The 22,831-nt window shown below is 41.4% G+C and overlaps 2 protein-coding genes across 4 annotated transcripts in view; one reads left to right on the top strand and one right to left on the bottom strand.

Annotated features, from left to right (window-relative positions):
• Nucleotides 1-7,428: 7,428 nt before the first annotated feature.
• RNF6 (ring finger protein 6) lies at nucleotides 7,429-16,008 on the bottom strand. Of its 3 annotated transcripts, none has more exons than XM_085321752.1 (4): nucleotides 15,946-16,008; nucleotides 12,208-12,420; nucleotides 11,512-11,619; nucleotides 7,429-10,287 (listed from the first exon to the last, which is right to left on the bottom strand). In XM_085321752.1, the coding sequence occupies exons 2-4, from the start codon at nucleotides 12,398-12,400 to the stop codon at nucleotides 8,564-8,566; spliced, it is 2,025 nt and encodes a 674-aa protein (XP_085177878.1). In that variant the 5' UTR covers nucleotides 12,401-12,420; nucleotides 15,946-16,008; the 3' UTR covers nucleotides 7,429-8,563. The 3 variants fall into 3 exon arrangements, with proteins under 3 accessions (XP_085177878.1, XP_085177876.1, XP_085177877.1); XM_085321750.1 differs by lacking the exon at nucleotides 15,946-16,008 and adding an exon at nucleotides 13,753-15,939; XM_085321751.1 differs by lacking the exon at nucleotides 15,946-16,008 and adding an exon at nucleotides 14,938-15,939.
• CDK8 (cyclin dependent kinase 8) overlaps nucleotides 15,767-22,831 on the top strand; it is an 86,680-nt gene continuing 79,615 nt past the window's right edge. Inside the window, exons 1-2 of the mRNA XM_085321792.1 lie at nucleotides 15,767-16,028; nucleotides 17,023-17,074. Of these exons, the coding sequence (XP_085177918.1) occupies nucleotides 15,767-16,028; nucleotides 17,023-17,074 (314 nt within the window). The remainder of the gene's footprint in view (nucleotides 16,029-17,022; nucleotides 17,075-22,831) is intronic.

Here is a 22,831-nt window from a genome sequence, read left to right as displayed (position 1 = left end):
ATCAGCCTGATAACTTAATCTTCTAGTCAAACTCATAATCATATTTTATGTTYCATTTTCCATTTGACTATTGTCTGTAGATCAAACAGTGATGATAATCGTACATGTTAAACAGCAAAACACCTAATGAACTAGATTTCTGCTTTTATTTCTAAAAAGCTAAAAGCATGAACAGGGCCACCGCTTGACATTGAGTCATGCCCAGACATCTTGTGCCTATCATGGTGATTCAGCTACACATTCTTGCATTATTTTGGGTAGATTTAGACTACGATATCTGACAATGCTTTCAAGTCACAGCACTGCAATATATWTGTCATATATCTTGCTTCAGAATTTTCAAAGTCACTTTTCTATTTTATGATACAGTATTAAGAAAACACTGATATTATGGAGCAAATATGTCATGGACCTATTGAAACACAAAAACAACGTGATATCCTTGATTTAGTTTCAGAGATATTATTCTGAGACAGTCTATAYGTTTGATAAATCTTGAAAGTAAGATTACGAAAAACAGGAAGACTGATGGCCCTACTGTACCAAATCTCTTCCCTTTTCAGGGCATGTAACTGACTCATATTTCAGTACTTTTCAGTAGTACCAGAGAAAAGTACATTGCAGAATTAGTCTGTTCCTAGGATGAAAGGGTCAAAGAAAGCTTGCAAATGGCTGCTGGTGTAGGAAAAGATCTAATAAATAAGTAAGAAGGGAGAAAAGGAAGATGGAAAGAGTCTGAGGAATAGGGAGAAGTTAAAATTGCCCYGTTTGCACTTACATTGTAACACAAGAATCCATTTCTAGGTTATATATTATTAAAGAAGAGAGACCATTAGAGAGGCATAGAGGGACACAATATCAACTAGAAAGTCACTGATAGCATCACAAATGTAAGAAGTGGAAAAACCTATTAACTCAACTTGATAGTTCTCTGTAAATTTCCAAGGGTCCTATCCAAACCAGTTCTCACTCATTTTCAACATTMAGGCTTTCTAGACAGCTTTTGAATTAGTGCTCCCAGCTGACCTGAATTTAATATTTCAGTCGGAACAAATCTTTATTTTTAAATCTTCTGCCTACYTTTTTTCTAATTATTTCTGTAGAAATAAGTACTCTTCTGAATATCACCAAAGTCATTTAACATGCCACTTACTTCTTCCAGAGATAATACTAGCCAGAGGATAGTATTGATACCAATAGCTGTTTATCCTCAAGATGATGTCTAACAGAGATTAACTAAAGATGTCTTAGAAGACAGTTCCTTTAGTTTGGGGATATATTGCTGGTTTTCTTACATATTTATTTATTTTAGCTTATTTTCATGCCATATAATTATGTTTATGTAAGCTACATCGTGTTAAATGCCTGAACAGAAGATGGGGAGATGGGTAGATACTAACTTAAAAAACAAACAAACAAACAAACAAAAAAAACCCACTTAGATGAGAAGCAAAATTTCTAAGTAGATCCTCCTCTCACAAAGGTATTGAGAAAATACCCATGAGTGATGAGCACCATGAAATAATCCATGAACAAGTCAGTAATTCCCTTAAACAACAGGAAATTAAAAGCATGCAGTAAAAAAGACTCAGAACCACATACCAAACAACAAAGAAAGATTTGGTAACAGCTCGGTAGGTGAACCTGACCCATTCAGTGCGCTGAGAAGACTCACATTTTCACAGAGTTGATATCAGCATGGAGATGCACAAGGAAGTCAAACTGAGGTGAGAAAGTTAACCTGCGTTCTAGCATTTCCCAGCTTTGTTGTATTCAATTTCACAATTGTAGTAAAATTTTTCCCTGCACACATAGATGTGCGTGTGAGTGCTCAGCTGTTTTTTCCACTTACTCTATGCACTGGTACCACGAGTGGTGTTCTGGCTCTGTGTTTAAAGAGATGTTACCCCAAACTAACAGCACCATATTCCCTTGACTATCCTTAACTATAAGGCATCAAATTGTCTTTTATATCCAGTAGATGCCTAAAATCATCACTTATTTTCTATAGTTCTTAGTTTCTATAAGTTCTTCCCTGTGCTTTAACCTTTACAGTAAGATGAATCAGCTAGCTGCAAAATCTATAGCCATCAGTTTCACGGAACAGGGTACAACCACCCTTTGATTCCTATGACAGGCAAAAGCAACGGTAATGCTCCATTATAAGCTTAATTCACCTGAAGTGAATTAAGGGTTCTCAGTGCATTACCGAAAGAGGATTATAGWCACTTTGAATAGGTGGGCACCTTTTTGCGCTGTCTTCCATCTTCTGCTCTGCTTGTGCACCCCCACACTGCCACGGTTCCCACTGTGACTGCCAAGAAGTGCATCTGCGTTTCTAACAACAGGAGCCATCAGACTAGCTCAGCAAATTGAATAATGACAGCAACATGTAGACGTACCTGCCTTTTTCCTCCTCTAGTCGTGCCGATGCTCGTTATAGTGAAGATGTGGCACCACGGGTGAGCGGCATAGACACCRCCTATTCACCAGTGGGAGTAGTGAAAACCTGCTGGCGCCTAACTGCACACCCCAGCTGCTGCCACAGTCTCACTGCTCCTGTAACCTGCATTTGCTGGAGGAAAGCCAGCATAGGGATATCCTTTTATACTATGTTTATGCCTGTTGTTGTGCAGGCAGAATCTGTAGTAGACACACAAGCTGAACAAACTATAAATCCTCAGCATTTCTTGCAGCAGAAGTAGGCTCTTGCTCTTCCAGATCAAAGGGGACTATGAAAAATAAAACTGTCAGGTTGTCCCATTTGGCCATTCACCAGGCTGCAATCAGAGCACACATTCAAATTCTCAGGTGTTTAAAACCTCTAGAGTCTGAAGTGAAACCAGGCACTAATGCTGTGTTGGGTCCCTGGGTAAGGAAGTAGGAAACACAGCTTAAGAGCTGGATATACTGCCCAGCCAACCAGGCCCAGTGCCTGGTGCCAGGTTCTTCAACTGCCCCATTCACCCCACAGATTAGRTAACAGTTTCTGCTTTAACCCTTTGAAAGCATGTAATATATGAGCAGACCAGCACAGGCTTCTTARTCTCTGAACTCCTTGTTGATATTTATTTCAACAGAAGCACAAAAGCTTCCAGATTCTCCTGACAGCAACCTGTGTATCAAAGTAATTCTGTAGGTTTCACCTGTCTTGAGTCTAGCACTTCGATTCCATACATAAATTAGGGCTCCAAAAGAGGTAACGATGATCCCCCTCTTTCACTCACTTGCCTAATACTTCCTGCATGTCGCTCCCATCTGCTTCAGGAAGGCCAAGCTCTACCGTGTCACCTGTTTCTCAKGGCTCCCCGTTACATTTTTGCTTCCCTATCACACGAAGGAGGAGAAGAGTCTGATGCAGGCTCTGCCAGCCCCTTAGCACAGGCAGAAATGTCAGAACTAGCACCATGAAGTGTACTCTCTGGGCAGGCACCTTCCTACTGCTGGCCAGTTAAACCCAGAACTACCATTTTATAACAATAAAAGCTAACTAAGCTCACATTACTGACACACAGAAATGGGACAGAATACCAAATAATGACATTTTCCATTATCAAGCACTTTTAAGCACAAGCCTGAGAAAGTGCAGAATCTGTTCAAGATAGGTGGGTCTCTCATGCAACGGCTGAAGCTGGATATGCTGCAAGAAAAGCAARTGCGCAGAACTATTAGCAGTAAGTTACATCTTCCATATAAAACATATCAAAATAACAAACACAGGAGAGCCTGCCTTTATTTTTGAGGTTTCTTGCACAGAGTATAGTGTTAGRATTGCACATCCTAACTTAAGAGTGTTCCTGTGACACAAACATAGCTGGAAGTATCTAGCTCCAGCAGTCTTCAGCTGCTGAGAAAGCCATAACCAGCCAGAAGTAAGATACTGTGCTAGATTATGTTCARGAAGTGCAAAGAGCTTTCTAAAGCAGAGCTCAACAAGGGTGATGACTGTAGTTCTACACTAGTTAAAACACTACTTGGAAAAGGTAAATATGTGTATTTAATGAATGCTGTTAGAAAAAGCTGGTTGGCAAAACTGAGAATTTCACTAGGGGAAATTTAACTGGGAACTGAAAATCAAGTAAATTAAATGAAAAAATCCATGTGAAAAATGTAGAATATACTGAATTTTCAGGAGAAGAAACAAAGTGAATTATTGGATCACTAAACTTCATTCATATTGGATCATTTATCTTCATAAGACAGAAGATTGTGGCAATTTACAAGAGGGGAGAAAGGGGAAAAAATACAGAATTACAGAATTTGAAATTTTGCTTTTTCTTTTAATACAAAAAGATTGAATAAATTTCAGCTACAAATCTTGAATCCTCCAAACTCCAATAGCATGTAAGAACAAAAATTTAGAAAATACATTTGAGATATTACAGGAAACATTGATTTCCTTCATTTTGAGTGACAAAAACTGAATTCAATCACTTTTACTTTAAGCCCATTTTCCACACACATTTACAACCTTTCATATGTTTGTTAACAAATGCTTTTTGAAAAAAAAAGCCTCTYCTTATCATGTGCCACTTTGAAATGTTAAATGTGTAATATTAATCAAAAAATGAGTGATACTGTAAAAACGGTGAAATTTCTATGTTGCTAAGTGAGTGATCTCAGTGTTATTCATATGCACTTGCTTTGGTGTCTGACTTCAGATTATGCAAGTGATGGCAGCCTGCAATACAAACTGGATTTTGATCTTGATGCACAAATATGCTTCTGACACCTTTTAATTTTTATATATAAACCTCAGTAAACAAAATGTCTTGTCATTGTACTAACTTACTTATCGAGGCTTCCTCCCCCCCTTTTAGTAACAAGTAGTATTAAAATACAGCTATATTAAAATACAGTCTTAGGAAAGAGAAGAGAGACAAAAGCTATTGCATCTTTATACAAAATATATGAGGAAAAAAGCAAACACTACTCCTCCCTTCAGCCTTTTTAAGGGCAAAGGAAAGATAAAACATGTTATTATCTCACCTGATCAGATAAGAATCTGGGGATAATTAACAGGAGTTAATTAACATACAAGCCTCATTCTGTCAGTGCTTTACTTAGATTTCAAGTTCTCCTCAATAAGTATCAGTATCAGTAAATACATATGCTGATTGTCTTTAAGTTCTTCAAATATTTCTCTCTATTCCTCTTTCATTAAGAAAAAATATATTCCTCCCACAAATTAACTGATTAAATGGGTAGAAATAAATAGTTGATCTTTAAAATAGAAGGCACTGCTAATGAAGAATCTGTGCTTTTTGATATATTCGTAAGTGATCAGAAAAAGTAGTAAGTAACAAGTGATGAAACCTGCAAATGGTACAGAATTACTGAGATACGAAAGAGAAATCACAAGAGGTAGGGTACCCAGGATACAGGCAGAGAAAATTTAGCTTGCCCAAAAATTAAAAAAGAAAAATCTAAGTGAGAAAAAAACTAGTATGTAATAGTGCACAAAAAAAGTACATAACGATCCTCTCTACATTAGCAGTTAACTTTCATGAAAGAGATAATGAAAACATTCTGCAGAACTTGGTAAGACAGCAGCTTGGAGTTGAGCAGCAATCAAAAGCAAAAACAGAATAGTAGGAATTACTCAGATAATAGATGTGGAGGAAAAACTGTTATTATATCACAATATAATGCATAGTGCATCCACATTCTGAATCCTGCATTGAGTACCAGTCCTCTCATTTCAAAAGAGCAACAAGAATATTAACCTAGCGCATGGCTTGGGTTTTTTTTTTTTTTTTTTTAATCCAACACACCCATATAGAATCTACTCTTTAATTATAAATTCTATCAGACAGACTATAACCTAGACAAGAAAATTGGAGGAATATCAGAAGCTAGGATAATCTGGAGAGCCATCAGTTGCTTTCTTTGCTCTGTCATCACCAAGAATAAAGGGTTAATTAGATCCAAATAATACCATCAGCTACACCTATGGGAATTCTTGTGTGACTGATTTTTGAAGATTCACTCAAAGCGGCAAGGTATTTCGTGTATTTGCTAGAATGACAGTAAGCTACTTCATATCAACCTATTTTTACTATTACTTGTAAGCTACCACTAAAGTCAGTGCATACCCATCTGGCAGCCCATGTGAAGTGCACTTTGTCATACTCCCCAGCAACAACTCAGTTACAAGTATCCTGTCACATAAGATTCTGTCTTGAACTGTGTAAGAAATTTTCCTGTTATGGTCACAAAGCAAAATCCCATCTTAATGGAAGAAGGCACAAAATCTCCCTTGACTTCTAGTGTATTAACGTAAGAGTTGAGCAGGATTCCAACTTGCTGTTAAAAAAAAAAAAAAAAAAGAAAAAATTGGAGGAGGCACTCAACCGCAATTACCACCATCACTCTAGGTCAAGTAAGATCACTGCTTCTTTCCCCTCTTGGGACAGGCCTAGGCACAGGACAGTCCAGGACACTCGTTTGCCAGCTGCACGATCCCTGGGCCACGCTGCCCTTCCATTCTCTGCTCTGCAATATGCCCGCTGCAGCGGGTATCTGAACGGCAACTGACCTCGGAAGAACCCCGATTGCCAGCAAAGCAATGGGGAGCCAAAAGGTGGTTTCTACAGACGCGTCACTCGAGTGCGGCAGCATTCAAATATAAAGGAAATTCAGAGGAAGCAGTAGAAGACACCCACATATTTACATGCTACCAACAAAGGAGCAAACAGAAATAACAGTGGTAAAAGAAAAACAAGCTGGTTCTGATACTCATATTTAAATCTTACTGCTTTTTAATATAGCTATGGGGGCACTTAAACTGTCAACAATGCTTGCAACAATTAGCAGTCAAAACCAGGTCACAAAATACTTTAATCACCTCCCTAAACTCTCTAAATCTCATAAGGGAATTTTTTAGAACTGCTTTTAGGATTAAAAAGAAGTATTTTGAGTTTGTGAAACTTGTGTCAAAAGTTTCTCAYGTGCAAAACTTAACTCCATAGATAATAGCTTAACACAGGGTTTTACGGTTTCCCTTCAAAGATACAATTAATAGATGCGTAAACTGTGGCACACAGCACACGTTGCATGTCTTCTAAAAGCAATCTGGATACAGAGAAAATCAGTGCAAACCCTTCACTTAAAATATTCTTTCTGATGTTCAAAATATATACACAAAAGAAGTGTTGCATTAAACCATCTTTCCCTAGGAAACATAAAGATGCACGTTACTCCAAAAAAAAATGCTTTGCAACAGTCAGCTCACTTCTGGTATCCCTAGTAGTGCTTTGTGTTGTATTTGTATTTACCAAAGCAGCTAACACACACACACGCAGCAAACAAGTACACAGCTAGACAAAATGTGGGAAAGGATAAAAAAAATGAGAATAAGCATTTGGAATGATATCTTCTTACCAATCTAAAGAATATGGTTGAACAGTAATTCACACAAAGCTTCAGTTATTTACTTTGCAACTTTATTTCTTTATAAGTTATTGGTATAAAGTTTAATATCTAATTGTACAGGAATCTGGGGACTTTAAAGGAAGCTTCTTTTGTCCTTTTTAGTGTCTTTTCCCATTTGGTCCTCAGACATGTTTTAAGAGAACTAACATTATATATGTACCTGTGAGATTTCTGTACAAAAACATTTTAAGCTTTTGTTTTTCTGAGTAGGATGCAGAAATCATGCATATTGTAGACAATATAATGGTCAAGGAATTATTTCCCTCTTTAAACTAAGGCAGTTAAAAAAGAACGTGAATATCAATTGAGTAGTTTGGAACAGTAAAAAGGCTTCCTCAATGCTTATTTATTCTTTGAACAAGTAACTATGTTCAGTAAGACACATCTTCTTGGAATTATCATTGATTTGATTGCTGTCTGTATTGAAAAGACAGCGATTGTCAGAGACAGCATTAAATTATGTACATTTTATAATGTCACTAACCCATCCGTTTTTGAATATGAACTTGTCAGCATTAAGCATTGTGTAAAACCACATGCAAAAATTGCCATAAAAATTTCAAATAGAACCAAATTGGCAAGTTTTTGGAAAGGATATTTCAATGTTAAAAAAAATATACTGTATATTAAAATGAGCACTTCAAGTAACTTAAATATCTTTAGCAAACATGTCCAGCAAGAGACTCTCTGTAAAAGAAATTGTTCTTAGAACAAAAAGCTAATGAATGGCTATTTAGACACTAATTTTTCAGCACAGTGGTGAGTCTGTGTGAAACATTTCGTAATCTAAATAAAAGTGAGTCCATTACACTGTTAAAAAAAAAAACATACATTAAGCAGGACTGATTAACTATTGCATTTCTGTATTTACAAAAGTGCTTAGCATAACAAAATTATCTAAAAAAATATAAACTTTACTGATAACATTTGGTTCTACATGTACTCCTAGATCGGCACTTGGAGAAAAATAGTATTTACATTGCTAGATTTAGACAAGTTTCCTATTATTTTAAAAGAACTAACAAAAATCTCCCCACAAACAAACCCCTATGCAACTGAACTCATTCCACCTGGCTCATCATAAATAGAACAGAAGTAAATCCTTGAGTACTGAGTAGTACAAATAATTTTAGCCATTGTCTGTGGCGTTAGACCCTAATACGGGCTGCCGACAAATTGGGCAAGTAGAATTTTCTGAAAGCCAGCGATCAATACAATGAATATGAAACTCATGCATGCAAGGTAACTGCCTTAGCTTATTTCCTGTTACATATTCATTAATGCAAACACTACACGTTTTACTTATGTCATTCTCAGTGTTAATATCCCCATAGTTCCGGGTAGAAAGATTGTCAATCTGTTCTTTGGTTAAACCTCTTAAACGCTCATCATCATCATCTTCATTCAGCAAGAAGAAGTGAGCAAGTCGAAGAATGGGCAGTGTTCCATTTTCCACTAGGTTGTTAGCATCTTGAGACTGTCTGTTATCTTGACTTTCATTATTGCGACCATAATGTTGAGGATCATCRCTCTGTCCATTTGTTTCACCGCTGCCTTCTACAGCACGCCCATTCCTAGAAGAAATCTCACTTGGATCACTGCTATTGTTTACCAAATTTGAGTTACTCTGCTCTGAGTGCACACCTGGTAAGCGATGACCACCTCTTTGCATTTCTGAGTTAGATTCTGTCTCCATTAATGAACTCAGTTCTCCAAAACCTGTCATAATTTGTCGAAGGATTGATCGAAGAGCCACTGACGAAGGTTCACCAAGTCCAGTTTCTGAAATCCGACGAAGAGGTATCCGTATAGTGCTAACGTAGGTTCGAATACCAGCACGTTCTGATCGTGATATCGTACGTCGAAAGCCCCCGCTGTCACTTTCAAAAGTAACAGTGTTTTCTGCCATTCCTACTCTAGAACGAGTTCTGCTAGCAATACTATCCCGATCTCTGTTTTCTCCAGGGCGAATTCTTCTCACCTGAAGATCTAATGTAATTGTTGGATGCCTTCTAACAGCAGCTATTGGCCTACTAGATTCCTCCTCTTCGAAAGTTATTCCCAAGGAAGGGGAAGCACTGGACAGTTGGGAAGTCTGAGTGTTACCCCTTGCTTGTTCTTCGGCTGCCTGTGGAGAAAGTTGCGCCGTCTGTCTTCTACCTCTGTTGGTTTGTTGTGTACTTCTATCTTGCCCATGCTCCTCAGAATGGGCAGTGTCATCTTGTCGTTGCAGCGGAGAGCGGCTTCGACTACTCAAAGTAGACCTTAACCGCAGAATTTCCAGTCTTTGGTTTGTACTCATCCGAACATTAGCTCTACCTCTTGGAAGTCCTGTAGAAGTACCTCTTTCTGGCATTTCTCTTTGTTCACCAGTAGCTGTAGAACTATTATGTACAGTAGTTGTTCTATAAAGGCCTGACGACTCCCTAGCTCTACTTCTGAGCCTCCCAGAGACTGGGTGAGAGGCTGCTTCAGAGCTTTGTGTCACTGAACTTCTTACAGACCTGGTCCTTGCAGTGCTTGAAGCGTCACTGTTTGCCTCTCTTGAGGTCCTGCTCCTTGTTCGTGTAGTTACTGGACTGACAGATCTTTGATGCCTTCTGTCTAAATACATTCTGCTACTATCTATACCCACATACTCCTCACCAGCAGTTTCAAAATTGTTACGTTCATGATTTATGTTGATTTCAAGACTAAATCTGAACTCCCCACTGTTTGGATTTGTTCGACTCACAGCTCTCCAAGTTTGGTTCCCACTCTGTCCACTGCGAGTGGCATTTCCTGTGCGACGAAATGTGTTCAGCCATTCAAGCAAAGAGTCACCATTTGAGCTTTCTCCAAGAACATCAGAATCTGAAAAAAATAAAGAATTATTTTCTAATGTTCATACAACAGCACACTTACCATATTATGATGAATGCCAAATCCACTGTGCTTGCCAAGCCTCGATTTCAAAGTATTACAGCAGCAGGGCAGATACCTAGCTATGCTAACTCAATTTTGCCCCCAAAAATGCTGTACATAATGTCAGCAAAAATGATCAGCTAAGCCCAGAATTCTAGTCTTACCAACAGATAGACAGAGAAGAGAATATGTCCACTTAGTCTCCTCCAAAAAAGTGTTCAGAATTAGGTGGCTTATTCAAAAACCACTTAGTTCATTTGTCCAACTTGAGCTATTGATTTAAGAGTATCCTAGTCACCTAATTATGTTAAACCAATGAAGACCATGAGAATTATCCTGCTTTAGAAAGTATTTTCAAAATTTTTTCCTACAAGAAGTACAGCAAGTGATATATGTTCTTCTCTCTGCAGATTTGTTCCCTATGTGCCCTTGTACTCATTCCTTATTGCAGTACCCTTAGTTGTATTCCCAAGTCTCCTCCCACTGCAACCTCAACTACCATCTCAGTAACAGGAACCGTTATTGTGGTCAGTTCTGAACTATGCGTATAAGGCAGGACAAAGAGAAGAGAGAATGGTCAAGATCACAGCAAAGGCTTCCCCTTGAACAGAGCACTACTTGAGGTCTCCCTACTGCACCAGCTTTCACAAAACCTGTGAGAACTTGAATATCTTTATTTCTGAGATGTCTATTCCTCTACTGAATCTGACTGGAATTGGCCAAATGGTTAAAAAATATTGCTGGGGAAGAGAAGTCAGACAGCACAGATATACAAAACCTCACTCCACTGAAACAGTGGAAATGAAACAAGAAAAGCAGAACAGCTAAAGAARTGCAATTTTCCATTTAGCCTTTTTCCTTTGTAACTTCTTTAGTACTCAAAGTCCTCTAAGAAGAAAAAGTAAATTTATTTTTGTGTTGTTAAATTTACTAGCAAAGAGAAAGCAGGAAAGGAGGAGAAAGTAATTTGTGGCTGATGTAAATCTGTTCTTGTGAAACATATAGTTTGTTTTCTGCATTATTAGGGAATCTCCCTAAATATGAAAACAGAGACAGAAAAGACAAGACTTGAAATGGTATTTAAGTTGTTAAGCATTTCTTTTAGGCATATGTACAGAACAACAATACTTACATATCACATGCTATTTATACATACAAATGAAGAACGTTTACCTCCAGTTGTTCTGCCTCCACTGTCTCTGTTTTCAGGATCAGTCTGTGATGCAAGACACTCCTTAGCCCCCTCCAAACGTTGCTGCAACTCTTCTGCTGTTATTTCTCCTGAAATAATTTACATTTTTAATGCCGTCAGATAACATATTTTATTGGCTCAAAGCCATGCAGAAATAACAATATTTTCTATCTTGAAGTAAGATCTTCAGAAATAAAGTAAATTTAATTAAATCTAAAAGAAAACACCAATAGTGTAAGACTGTAACACATGCACCCAAATAACAAAGRAAGTAGATACTGAGAAAAAAAATGCTGAAGTGTGTGTCAAGACCATGAAAACTTCCAACAATTCAAAACCCTACAAAACTGCCACACGCCAGAAGTTGTACTTCAATATTACAGATGTTCATTACCTGGATTTGAATGTTATCTATATGCAGAGGTGTTGCGGTCAAAAGAGTTACATTTTTACTCATAGTTTCAGTGTCTCTTCTAGGTTAAGAATTTTTATTGGGTACCATCAACTTTGCATGGAAAATTAGGTGTTTTTTTTTCTCCTTTCTACAATACCACAGACTCCAGGCTACTTGAGTTATCCAACCAAAAGTGCTGCCCAACAGCAGTAGCATTACTTCGTACTTGCAATTTTGCCTGTCTTTTCTGCTGAAAGCATCCACAGGAGTGAAAGCATCTTACCAGGAGTGCCAAGCAGGTTGCGGTCTCTCATTAACCTGTAGTCTTCCTCATTGAGTTCATTAATGAATTGGTAATAAGCCTCCTCCCTACCGAGGCGCTCTAGCTGTCGTTGTCTCTCATCTTCACCRTAACTGCGTTCTCGTGAAGACGCCTGCTCATTGCCATTCCCTGCACGGTGCCGAGAACGATCCATGGCGATAATGCCAAGCCACCCTGAACACAACCAGGTTAGAGTGCATGCTAGTTAAAGTAGAAATAAGTTCCTAGCATTTGTAACTTACTTAGTTTACTAATAAATAGCTGAAGATCATTAAGATGAACCAAATTGTATATTATTTGCCAAGTCAGTTCACCAGTGTAGTTTATTATGCAAATATTTTGCTTCTAGTCTGATCAAAAACAGACAAAAGTCCCTTTCTCTCATTGAGAGGACACAACAGTTGGTATGTCAACCTTAAAATAAMCTCAGAAATAACTGATTTATTCTTAGCCAAATAAGAATACCTTAGAAAATTAAAGGAATAATATGAAACCTATTTCCCCTCTCTTGAGTGAAATACAACAACACTGCACAGTATTTTAGAAGCTAAAATATCACCAAAAATATTGTTCTGTAGCTATGGGACTATAATTACCTAGTGTGGACTTCTGACAATCAAAGTTACTACTTTAGGGGAAACTTCCACTTGAAACATTTACCGATTAGCAGGTAACACTACAGGAGTACTCCTTGAACTATGCCCCTTTCACCACTCCTGCAGCACAAATCCTACAGATCCATTTTTGCTTGTACTGGTTCTTTTCTGACTTCCCTTGTATATTTTCCTGGCATTCTCTAATCCAAGTATTACCTAGCAAATTGGTACCCATCTCCAGTAAACTGGCATAAAAGAGGAAAGGCTAYACTTCTACACTTTCTAAATATTGTATCAGCATGGCCACACTATTAGAAGGTATGAGTAACCCTCCAGTGGYAGAAAGCGGCATCAGCTCTGTTGATTACTGTGCAATTACCATCTCTCTCGTTAGCCAAACAGCTCTCAGATCAGTTCCCAACTTTTCTGTTTCCTGAAGAACGTGTTTTTCAACATTCAATTTGAAAGAAGAGACAAAGCCAAGTATCGTCATTTAATGGGGCTCATTTTTAACAAGCCACCTGTAATATCTGCTGAGGTAGACTGATAATAGAACAGATAACTTATTTAAAGAGATCACCAGGGCAAGAGAACAACCATAGAGCACCATTCTGCTAAAATGCAGAGAAAAAAAWAATTAAGTAAATCTATTTCCTTTTTTTGGTCATTCTGCTACCATATCAGAGTCACTTCAATTTCTTCTATGGGGAGACACAGAACAGCATTCTCAGTACACTTCCAATCAGTAATTAGTCTTCACAGGAAAGCTGATAAGCCAACATACAAACTAAACCAACTAACTATTAGATATACGTTTACTAAAAAGTAAATCTTATCAATGCTGCCAACAGATATGAAGAATTAGAAAATTTAATTGCCAACAGCAGAAGCAGGCACACATTTAAAATACCTTTCTCATGTTCTTTGTGGGATCCATTCTGATGCATCCTTGGTCTCCTCCTTTTCCTCCCCATATGCTACTTCTTTCTTCCCCTTAGGTAACCATACTTCTAAACATCCCTTCCCAAAGAATCACCTCCCAATCTGTCTTCTATATTTCATATGGTATCTCAATGCATCTAACAATTCCCTCTTTGTTCTTTAACTAACTTAAAATAAGTCAAAAATAAGTACCTCCCTTTCAAAACATTTTCTACTGCCCTGAAGAGCTGGCTTCCCCTCCTGCCCCCAGTACTATTGCTCTCATTGCTCAGCCTCACAAGGTGTAATTGCTGACTTCCATTTCGCACAGTGGCTATGTTCAAATCAGGAAATTCTCATCCAGGTTTTTGTTCCATCACCTTGGTTACTAAAAACAAAYGCAACAGCACCCTTCACTTCACTCAACATACAGGAAACACTAAGTTTGTCCTGGGAACACCAGCACTTGACTATTGTTATGAAAATGCCAAATCCACAAAGCACTGAATGTTAAGGAAAGTCCCTCTGACCCAGATGACTTAGAACTTGAGACAAGTACCACAGAAAAAGGTCAGGCAAACCTTTTGAAAACAAGTAACTGACTTACTGGATCATATTTCTGCACAGTAAAGCTCAGATATAAATTCTTAAGATGAAAAGTTCATCACATGCACTCTCCCTCTACCTAAATAAAGGTTCTCTACTTTTCATACACACAATCTGAAAATCTCTTATCTACTTCAGATTTTGTAGGTGGTAGAAAAAATACCATTATAGTAGGATGATTAATCACACTCTTTAAATGACTCACTYAGAAACACCAAGAAGTGTGAAGTGTTCAGTTATCCCATCTGTTTAAAATAACTGCATGGATAACAACTACTACCTGTATTTATTGTTATCAAACACCATGAAAATTAAGTAGTTTGGCACTTAAAATAGAGTATTGAAAGTTGAAGGGTATTAACTACWAAGATGAAAGATAAATGAAACAGAAATCCAGTTATGACTCGGGGTTATTATTCCACTGTAAAGAAACAGGTGCCACATACCAAGGGTTTATCGACATTTTCTAGAATTTTCAGTCTAAGGCTAATTCCTTCAGTTTTTATTTTACAGTTCCTCCAGCCCAGTCTCAAAGATCTACATTCATTTTTATCAAAGCAATATATACCTTATGCTCTTAGGTTCTGGCCTCTTTCCATGAATTCCTATCCACAATTCAATTTAGCAYTCATTTTCTGAAAGACTACCACCTGATTGCAAGCAAGATGACAACTGAGTTTAGATGATGAAACCTCCCCGCCTGGACAGGGCTATTTAGCATTTCTGGCACATTTCAACCTCCAGGCAGGATGATCTCACCGAATTTGAAGGGAGGAGGTATAGCCTGAGGGAGGAGGAAGGGGGGAGGGAGAAAGGCAAAGGAGGAATCACCAGGTAATTAAAAATAGGCGGAAGGGGACCCCAAACGATCCACCCCTAAGGCCTGGGCCTGCCCGCTCCCCCCCTCCACACACCCACGCACCCCTCCGCCCTCGCCCCCGGCGACGGCAGGGCCCGCCGATCCCCGCCACGCCGTGCGGGGCTGGCGGTCTCCGAGCCCTTCCCCGGGCCGGGCTGCCGGGCCTGGCGCGCAGGTGGGAGCGGGCCGGAGCGGGCCGGAGCGGGCCGGAGCGGAGCGGGCCGGGCCGCGCCACCGCCCCCACCGCTGCCTGTTGTCGGCCGCTCCGGGGGGCGGGGGGGAAGGGGGGAGGTGACGTGACTGACACCTCCTCCGCCCAATCACCTGGGCGAGGCACGGCCGCCGACCAATCACAGCAGGGCAGGGCAGACCCCTGTCCGCCCGCTTCTCTCCTCCCCCGTCTCTCCGGTCGGGCCCCGCCACTAACCGCCACCGGCCGGATCTAGTCCCTCCGGCGCGGCCCGCGCCCGCCGCCTCGTCCCCCCTGCCCTGCGGGGAACGGCATCACCCGCTGCACCAAACCGGGGGCGAGGCGCCCATGCCGCCGCGTGCCCTGGGGGAGTCTCGCCGAGAGCTGCGGCACCGGGGGCCCCCGACAGCCCGTCCCCGCCTCCTCGCCGGGGCGCGGGCCGGCCCGGCCCGGTCTAGCCCTACTCCGCGCTCCGCTTCCCTCCCAGCGGCAGCTGCAGCCGCCGCCTACGCCGACAAGAAACGGACCCCTTGGTCTCCGAGCGGCGCGCTCCAGCCCCGATTCCTGTCCGGGTGGCTGCAGGGAGCTGCGAGCAGAGGGTTCCGAGCACGTGAGCGCGGCCCCGGGGCAAGCGCCGCCCCTCCCGCGCAGGCGCAGAGGTGCCTCTCGCGGGCGGCCGTTGGGCTGCGCGCGCTTCTGCGGCTCAACGGCCGGGGCAGGCCGCCTGCCGGCCCTGTCCCGCCGCCCCAGCCCTGTCGTTGGTTGGCCACAGGCTGTGGCTGAGGCCTGTGAAGCGCCTGTGGCATAACTAGGGCAAAGGAAAACGTAAATCCGCGGCCTGCGCCCTTTCCTGCCACTCCTCAGGCCACAGGGAGCCGGCGCCCGGCAGCACCTGAGATCCCTGCTCAGTGCTCATGGGCTCGCMGTTCATGTGTTCGTACTAACGCTTTGGCTTTCTGCTGTGGCCAACTTGCCATTCTCCACATCTTTTTCCCATTTAARCAGATGAAGTCGTTGCAAGTACTGTTGTTCTGTCAGTGCACCCACTGTGCGTCAAAACTCCCCTGCCCTGGTGGGTATGAGCCTGCAGAAGTAGATAAACTTACACAAAGGGGAATTGACAGTACCTCAGTTTTAAGCTGTGGAGTAAGCTCAAGAACTTCAAAATAATCCCRTACCATCAACAATCATATTTTACCAATTCCGTATAGCAAGGGTGCAGCTTCAGGTACTCGTTTGGTACTTCATAATCTCATTCTTCGTATTATTTATTACCATTGTTTAAACAAGTGGTAATAARCAAGCCTGCTTGTTTGGCAGGATCTTTCTCCCATTTCCCCATGATGTCTTCCTGTCCTTCCTTCTTTTCTCTTCAACTTTTCCTTTTGCAGGAACCTCCCTTCACTTTCTCCAGCTATTCTCTAAAATAAACCATCAAGTGCTTAATGCTGATGGAGAAACTGTTATGTTTAAAGCTGTGATTTGAGTTGTTTCAATTTGTAGAGCCCTACAAGTTTTTCACCCAAGGTGCAAACCCTTTTACAAATTCCACATATGCTGATTACTGATAACGTTGATAGCATACACAAATTTTCTTTTCTTAGTCACTTCTGCAAATTCCTTCTACGCAGGGCAGAAACTGACCGGCTGTGACAGGTGAGTATGTTGCACATCTTATATAAACTGTTTGAATCAGCAAATCACAAGATTTAATGAGAACGATTCTATAATGATGTAAGAAAACCTAATTCCAACAATATCTAGAATACTCAGACTTTGTTTCAAATTTGCTTGGAGAAATAAAGTATGGGTATTTCTTACGGAATGTCTCTAATGTGAAGGCAAACCTCCATTAATGAATGAAGCGATAGAAAGGGGTAAGAGCCTGTGTCTGGGGAGATACCTCCATACCTCAATTTACATTGCACGCTCCAGGATTTGTTTATTCCAGTTAAATAATGAGTTTACACAAAGGTTACATTTAAGTTCCTTGTATAGTTTTGCACTGTTCCCATGGCTGTTGGCCTATATTTTCTATCTTTCTGTAAAGCTTATATTGAATTAGTTTATTTAATACTGATATGTTCTGAAAGTCAATGCAGAATTTTGTATTCATTTCCTATTCAAAATAATATTTTGCAAAAATGTGATGTAACTATGTTTTTACATTATGTTCTTAATATGAAATAACAATAATAGATCTTTCCTTAAATATTATTAATGCACTGTAGCAATGTTTTCTATAAGAAAATACTTTCCTTGGAACTATAATAAAAATAGTCTTTAGAGGGCAGCAAACCCCAGCAGTTACGTTTTGTAAAGCTGTCATAAAACCTGCAAGGCTGGTTTTAATTTGATTGTACAGTCATTTAAGTTGTTTAGAAAGTAAGTTTATTACATTGTGTAAGTAAGACAGACAAGTRAAACAGTAAGACAGTTTTAATCAATTTTTAAAATCTAGTCTTAGTATGTGCAGATGATACTGACATGATGTCATCGAATATGAGGGCAAGGCTGCCTCTGAGAGGGGTGTAGACAGGCTGGAGGTATGGGCCATCAGGACTCTAGAGTTCATCAAGGACAAATGCCAAGTCTTTCATCTGGGACTGACTAACCCTCTGGAACTATACATAATGGGGACTTACTGGCTGGTAGTGTTTCTGCTGAAAAAGATCTGGGGATCCTGGTGGACAGTGGAGTGCACTAAACATGAGCCAAGAGTGCACCCTGGCACCCAGTGATGAAAACTAATGGTATCCTGGGCTGTATCAACAGGAGCATAGACAATAGGCAAGTGATTATTTCTCTTTAGCTGGCACTTACTTGCCTGCATCTAAAATACAGTTTCCAGTTTGGGTCTCCCCAGTACAAGAAAAGTATTGATAAACTGGAGTGAGTTCAGTGGAGGCCACCAAGATGGCCAGAGGCTGGAGCACTTGCCCTGTGCGGAGAGGCTCGAGGTCCTAATAGCAGCCTGCCAGTACCAGTTAATGAGAGTTAGTGCCAGTAACCGGACGTTAAGGAGAAGACAATGCCAGGCTCTCTATGGAGATGCACAGTGGGAGAAGAGACAGTGGTCATAAACTGAAAAAGAGGAGGTTTAAAGTAGATAAAAGGACAGAAGTTTTCATCCGAGGACAGTGATAGGATGCCCTGGTCACGAGGGTCATYGAGAGATATGGGAATCTCCTTCCTCAAAGGTTTTCAAGGCCCAACCGGACAAAGCCCCAAGCAACTTGGGCTTAATGGCAACCCTGCTTTGAGCAGGAGATTAAATTAGGTGATCTCTTGACGTCCCTTCAAACCTAAATGTTTCCCTATCTACTGAAATAATGTAAAATAATATTCAATATTAGTCTTTATTTCCTGCCGAATAGGGCACTTTTCAGTAAAAAAATAAAGTTCTTCATAGGAAAATTTTTCAAGGTCTGTAGAGACTCCTTAGAACTGACACCTTGGCTTCTTCAGGAGCATAAAACAGACTCATATTTATTGAGGATGGCCCTGTGTCAGCTAAACAGGTCTGTGGCTGCATGACTCTGTCCTATACAGTAAAAAGTAAAGTGTAAAATAAAAAATACTTAGCTTTACATACAAAACTATTTGTAGAATCAACACTTCAGCTTTAAATAAATTGCATTCTTAAATGCAGCCAGTATTCAGCTAACTCATCTGCACATTAAGAACTGCAAGATCATTTCTATAAAACGATCGATCTATGGATCTCAGTTTGTTTTTCTTTACAAATAGAAAAGAACACCCCTCCTGCAATATTCTGTTGCTTTCAGCTCTCCGAAGTGGAAGATGTAGAGCACTTAACAAGATTGTCCCTTTCTCATTCAATACCAACCTGGGAACAACTTAGACTTCTAAAGAGTATCCCTTTGGCTTCAATGTGAAACTTTTAGCAGGAAGCTGCTCTTAAAGGATGAGTAGCTGGTCTCTGAAAAGCATATTTTGCATGTTTAAATTTGGCAAATCAGTAAATGGAGTGGAGAAGAAATTCTAGGGGCATTTATTAGGCATGGGGCCATGTGATTGTTACAGATATCCATTTAAAATTACAAGGTGAGAAAGCAAAGAAATTAAAGATACGCTGTTATATTTTTGTCCTCTATTTACAAAGACTGTGAATAAAGTATCTTTTCGTGGTAGTAGTAGATTAAGTAGCTTTTTGTGCATTCCGCGGCTGTAAGTTTCAGAAATTCTGATTCTTGCAYCTACACTGTGGACACTGAGGTGCCAACATGCTCATAACAAAACCAGCTTTGCTTTTAGAATTTCCAGTGCTGCTGCTCCAGCTTGGGTACAGACCCCTCTTTATCTGGTGCCTTACCTCAACAGTCAACATCTGCTTATTGCTACAGTCCAGGCAGTTCCCAAACAATTCAGGTCTTTCACRGTGAAATACAATTCCCTACATTCAGAGACATTTAATGAAGTGAACCGTCTTGACTACTTCTCTGGASAGACACTGCTCACTTTGATAACCATCTCCAACTCACTATGCTTTATCACTGCTAGCATGTTAACAGTTACTTTTCTACGGAGAACTGATTTTCTTCAGGTGTAGTGGTTTCAAACAACAAATGTCAAAAGMGTTTGCATGCAGGCAATAGTAGACACAATGCAAAGTTGGAGTAGGAGGATCTTGTAAAGGACAACATGAATGATAGGAAAAAGCAGAAAGTGGAAAGCTTCRAAGAACTAAATTCAGCAAGGCATGTTCAGCATACATTTACAGCTTTTTAAATCAGTTTCTGAGACTGCAGAAAAGGAGAGATGACGAAACAGGTAGTATGAGATGAGAAATTCTATCATGAAAAGCATTTCTTGCCAATTGAAAGAGCTGTTATGGGGACCTGAGTCAGGAATGGCAGATCATGACCTACCTGGTCATCTCTTTCTTTTTAAGAATGGAGCAAAAAATTAAACTTTTTCTTGATATTATGCTGTTGTACTTTGACAGATTCTTAAACTAAATCACAGAGACATAACAGCTTTTCCCATAAAATAAAATTGAAAGTTGTTCCTGAAATGTCAATTTCTTACCATTAAAAAGATCAAGGGTTTTTTTTTTGTTCCAAATCTCTTACGATTTGGTACCTGTCCATTTGAATTGGTAAAATTGGATATTACCCACAGTAAAAGCACCTGATGTAAAACCAGAATGAAGAAGCAGAAGATTGTAGTTACACTAGTTCTGGATGGCATATAACCCAAATGTTACGAAAGGCTAATGAAAGAAACATTTGCAGAGAGGCAGACTTCTAAGCATTCTTACAAAATGATCAAAACCTAAAAGAAAATAAAAGTTATTTCTGTTGTGGTTTGGACTTCTGAGTTTGTTTGGCAAAGTACTGCATTCTTTCCAAATGGTTTAGTGTAAACATGTGAAACGTATCACAGGTCCTCGGAAAAGAAGTCTGGATCCTATATCCTCATTTGTATTCATGCCATCTTTTCTTCCTAAGCAGACACTGATTCTCCTCCACACCCTGTCATGGTTTTGTTCGAGACAGACTCARTGCATGTGTTAATTACTGTGCAATACGATGGGAAGAAGTTTGGATATTTATTGCCTGTGTGAAAGAGTGRCAAATAATGCAAAGAACACTACAAAGTTATAGAAAAGGGATTATCTTCATTTCTCCTTGCTGGCGGGAGTGAGTGTTGTCAGGAGCAGGGTACTGACAGTGGCGGCTCCAGCTGTGCAAGTGTGGTCCCAGGTGTCCCAGGAGGTCCTCCACAGTCAGACCTCCCCGAAGGCAGAGTCATGCCGCTATGCTCCAGCCTGAGGTAGATGAGTTTTATGAGGTGGAGAGCATCTTCCTGACTGTTGGACCCTGACGCTTGGCAGACCACTCCAAGCTGTTTCTTGTGGATTGATGCAGCAAGTTGCCAGGCAAATGTCCTTTTATGTTTTCTGTTCTGGAATTTCTACTAATTGCATGTTTGTTTGTTTTTTTATAATGTCTGCATAATTGTGCTTTATCTAATGTAAGTTATGACCCTAACAACTACACAGCAACATACTGAAGGTCAAACTGTGGGCCTCCCTACAGCAGTAATTATTTGAGTAATGTCAGCTCAGTAGGGCTAACACATCCGTATTCCCAATTTTCAGGATTCAAGCTTACTGTATAAATTAAAATGAAAAAAAAATTGGAATGTACAGAATTACAGAAAATGTAATTTCTTCTTTTAGAATCCCCCAGACTGTACAGTATTTTGTCTTTCTTTGAGTTAGGGATCTGAGTGCCCACTGACCAGCATTGCATTCTTGAGATGCAACGTGCTGCATATATGCATGTTTACTAAAAATGCCAAAAGTTGGACTGTATTTAAACAGATTCTTGCAGTTCTAGTTTAGTTACACAGTCCCTATTCTGAAAAAAATGTCTCACTGGCCGTGTGTTGGGTTAGTAGCTACAGTTCTGTTAATAAAGCAGAGGAGTCAGAAAGCAGCCCCTTACTGGTAGCACGCAAGGGCTTTGCTGAACATACTGATTTTGCGCTAAGCCGCAGGCAGCGTCATCCCGGGGTGGCCAGCACCGGGACATGCACCTGCACCCGCACCCAAACTCGTGCAATCTTCTTAATTAAAACAACGTTAAAATACAAGCTGGCAGTTACGGCAGAAAGGACCAGCGGTGTCTGCCATCATCAGTCCAGAACAGGCCGGGCCRCAACTACCCCCCGTGAGGTGGCAACCTGCATGCCCGGTGATGACGTAATGACGACGTGCTGCCCGTGCCGGTGCCTAGTGCCGTGCCTGCGCGGGGAGACCCCGCGGCAGTGAGCGCACCCGCGGCCTCTCCCCAGCCGGGCTTAGGGAGCCGCTTCCCCGCCTTCCGCGCTGCCTCCTCTCCTCTCCCGCCCCGCCGCGGCCCGGCCCCGGCCCGCCCCGCGGCCCCGCAGAGCACCAGAGACTACAGCTCCCAGGCGGCAGCGCGCGGCCTCRCCGGCTGAAGACTACAGCTCCCAGCGTGCTTCGCTCGGCCAAGACTACGGCTCCCGGCATGCAGTGCGGGGTGCCTTCCCCCTCCGCCCCCCTCTCCCCCGCCCGCGTACTACATCTTCCAGCGTGCTGCAGTCGCGGCATCCGACCGCGCCTCTTGCCGCGAAGCATGCCGGGACGAGGGGSCGTGGGGGGCGTGGCTCCGGCGGGGGTCGCAGCCGGCCGCGTTCCACGTGGTGCGCTGCCCGCCGCGCCCGGTGCCGGGGAGGCGCCTGGGCTTTGCGACGCTTCTTTGCGGCAGYGCGGTCAGGCGCGGCGGCCGTATTCCGCCCGGGAGACCGGCTGTTGTGCCGCCCGCTGGCCGGCCGAGGCGGGGAGGGGCGGCGGAGGACGGGGCTCGGGAGGGGAGGGAGCAGCCCCGCCGCCGCCCGCCTGCCCCTGGATGGTCCGCG

The sequence above is a fragment of the Rhea americana genome, unplaced genomic scaffold, assembly GCF_003343005.1.
Source record: "Rhea americana isolate MKP2758 unplaced genomic scaffold, rheAme1 scaffold_71, whole genome shotgun sequence".
NCBI lineage: Eukaryota > Metazoa > Chordata > Aves > Rheiformes > Rheidae > Rhea > Rhea americana.
Note: the sequence above shows the minus strand (reverse complement) of the source record. Positions and strands in the feature narration are given on the sequence as shown.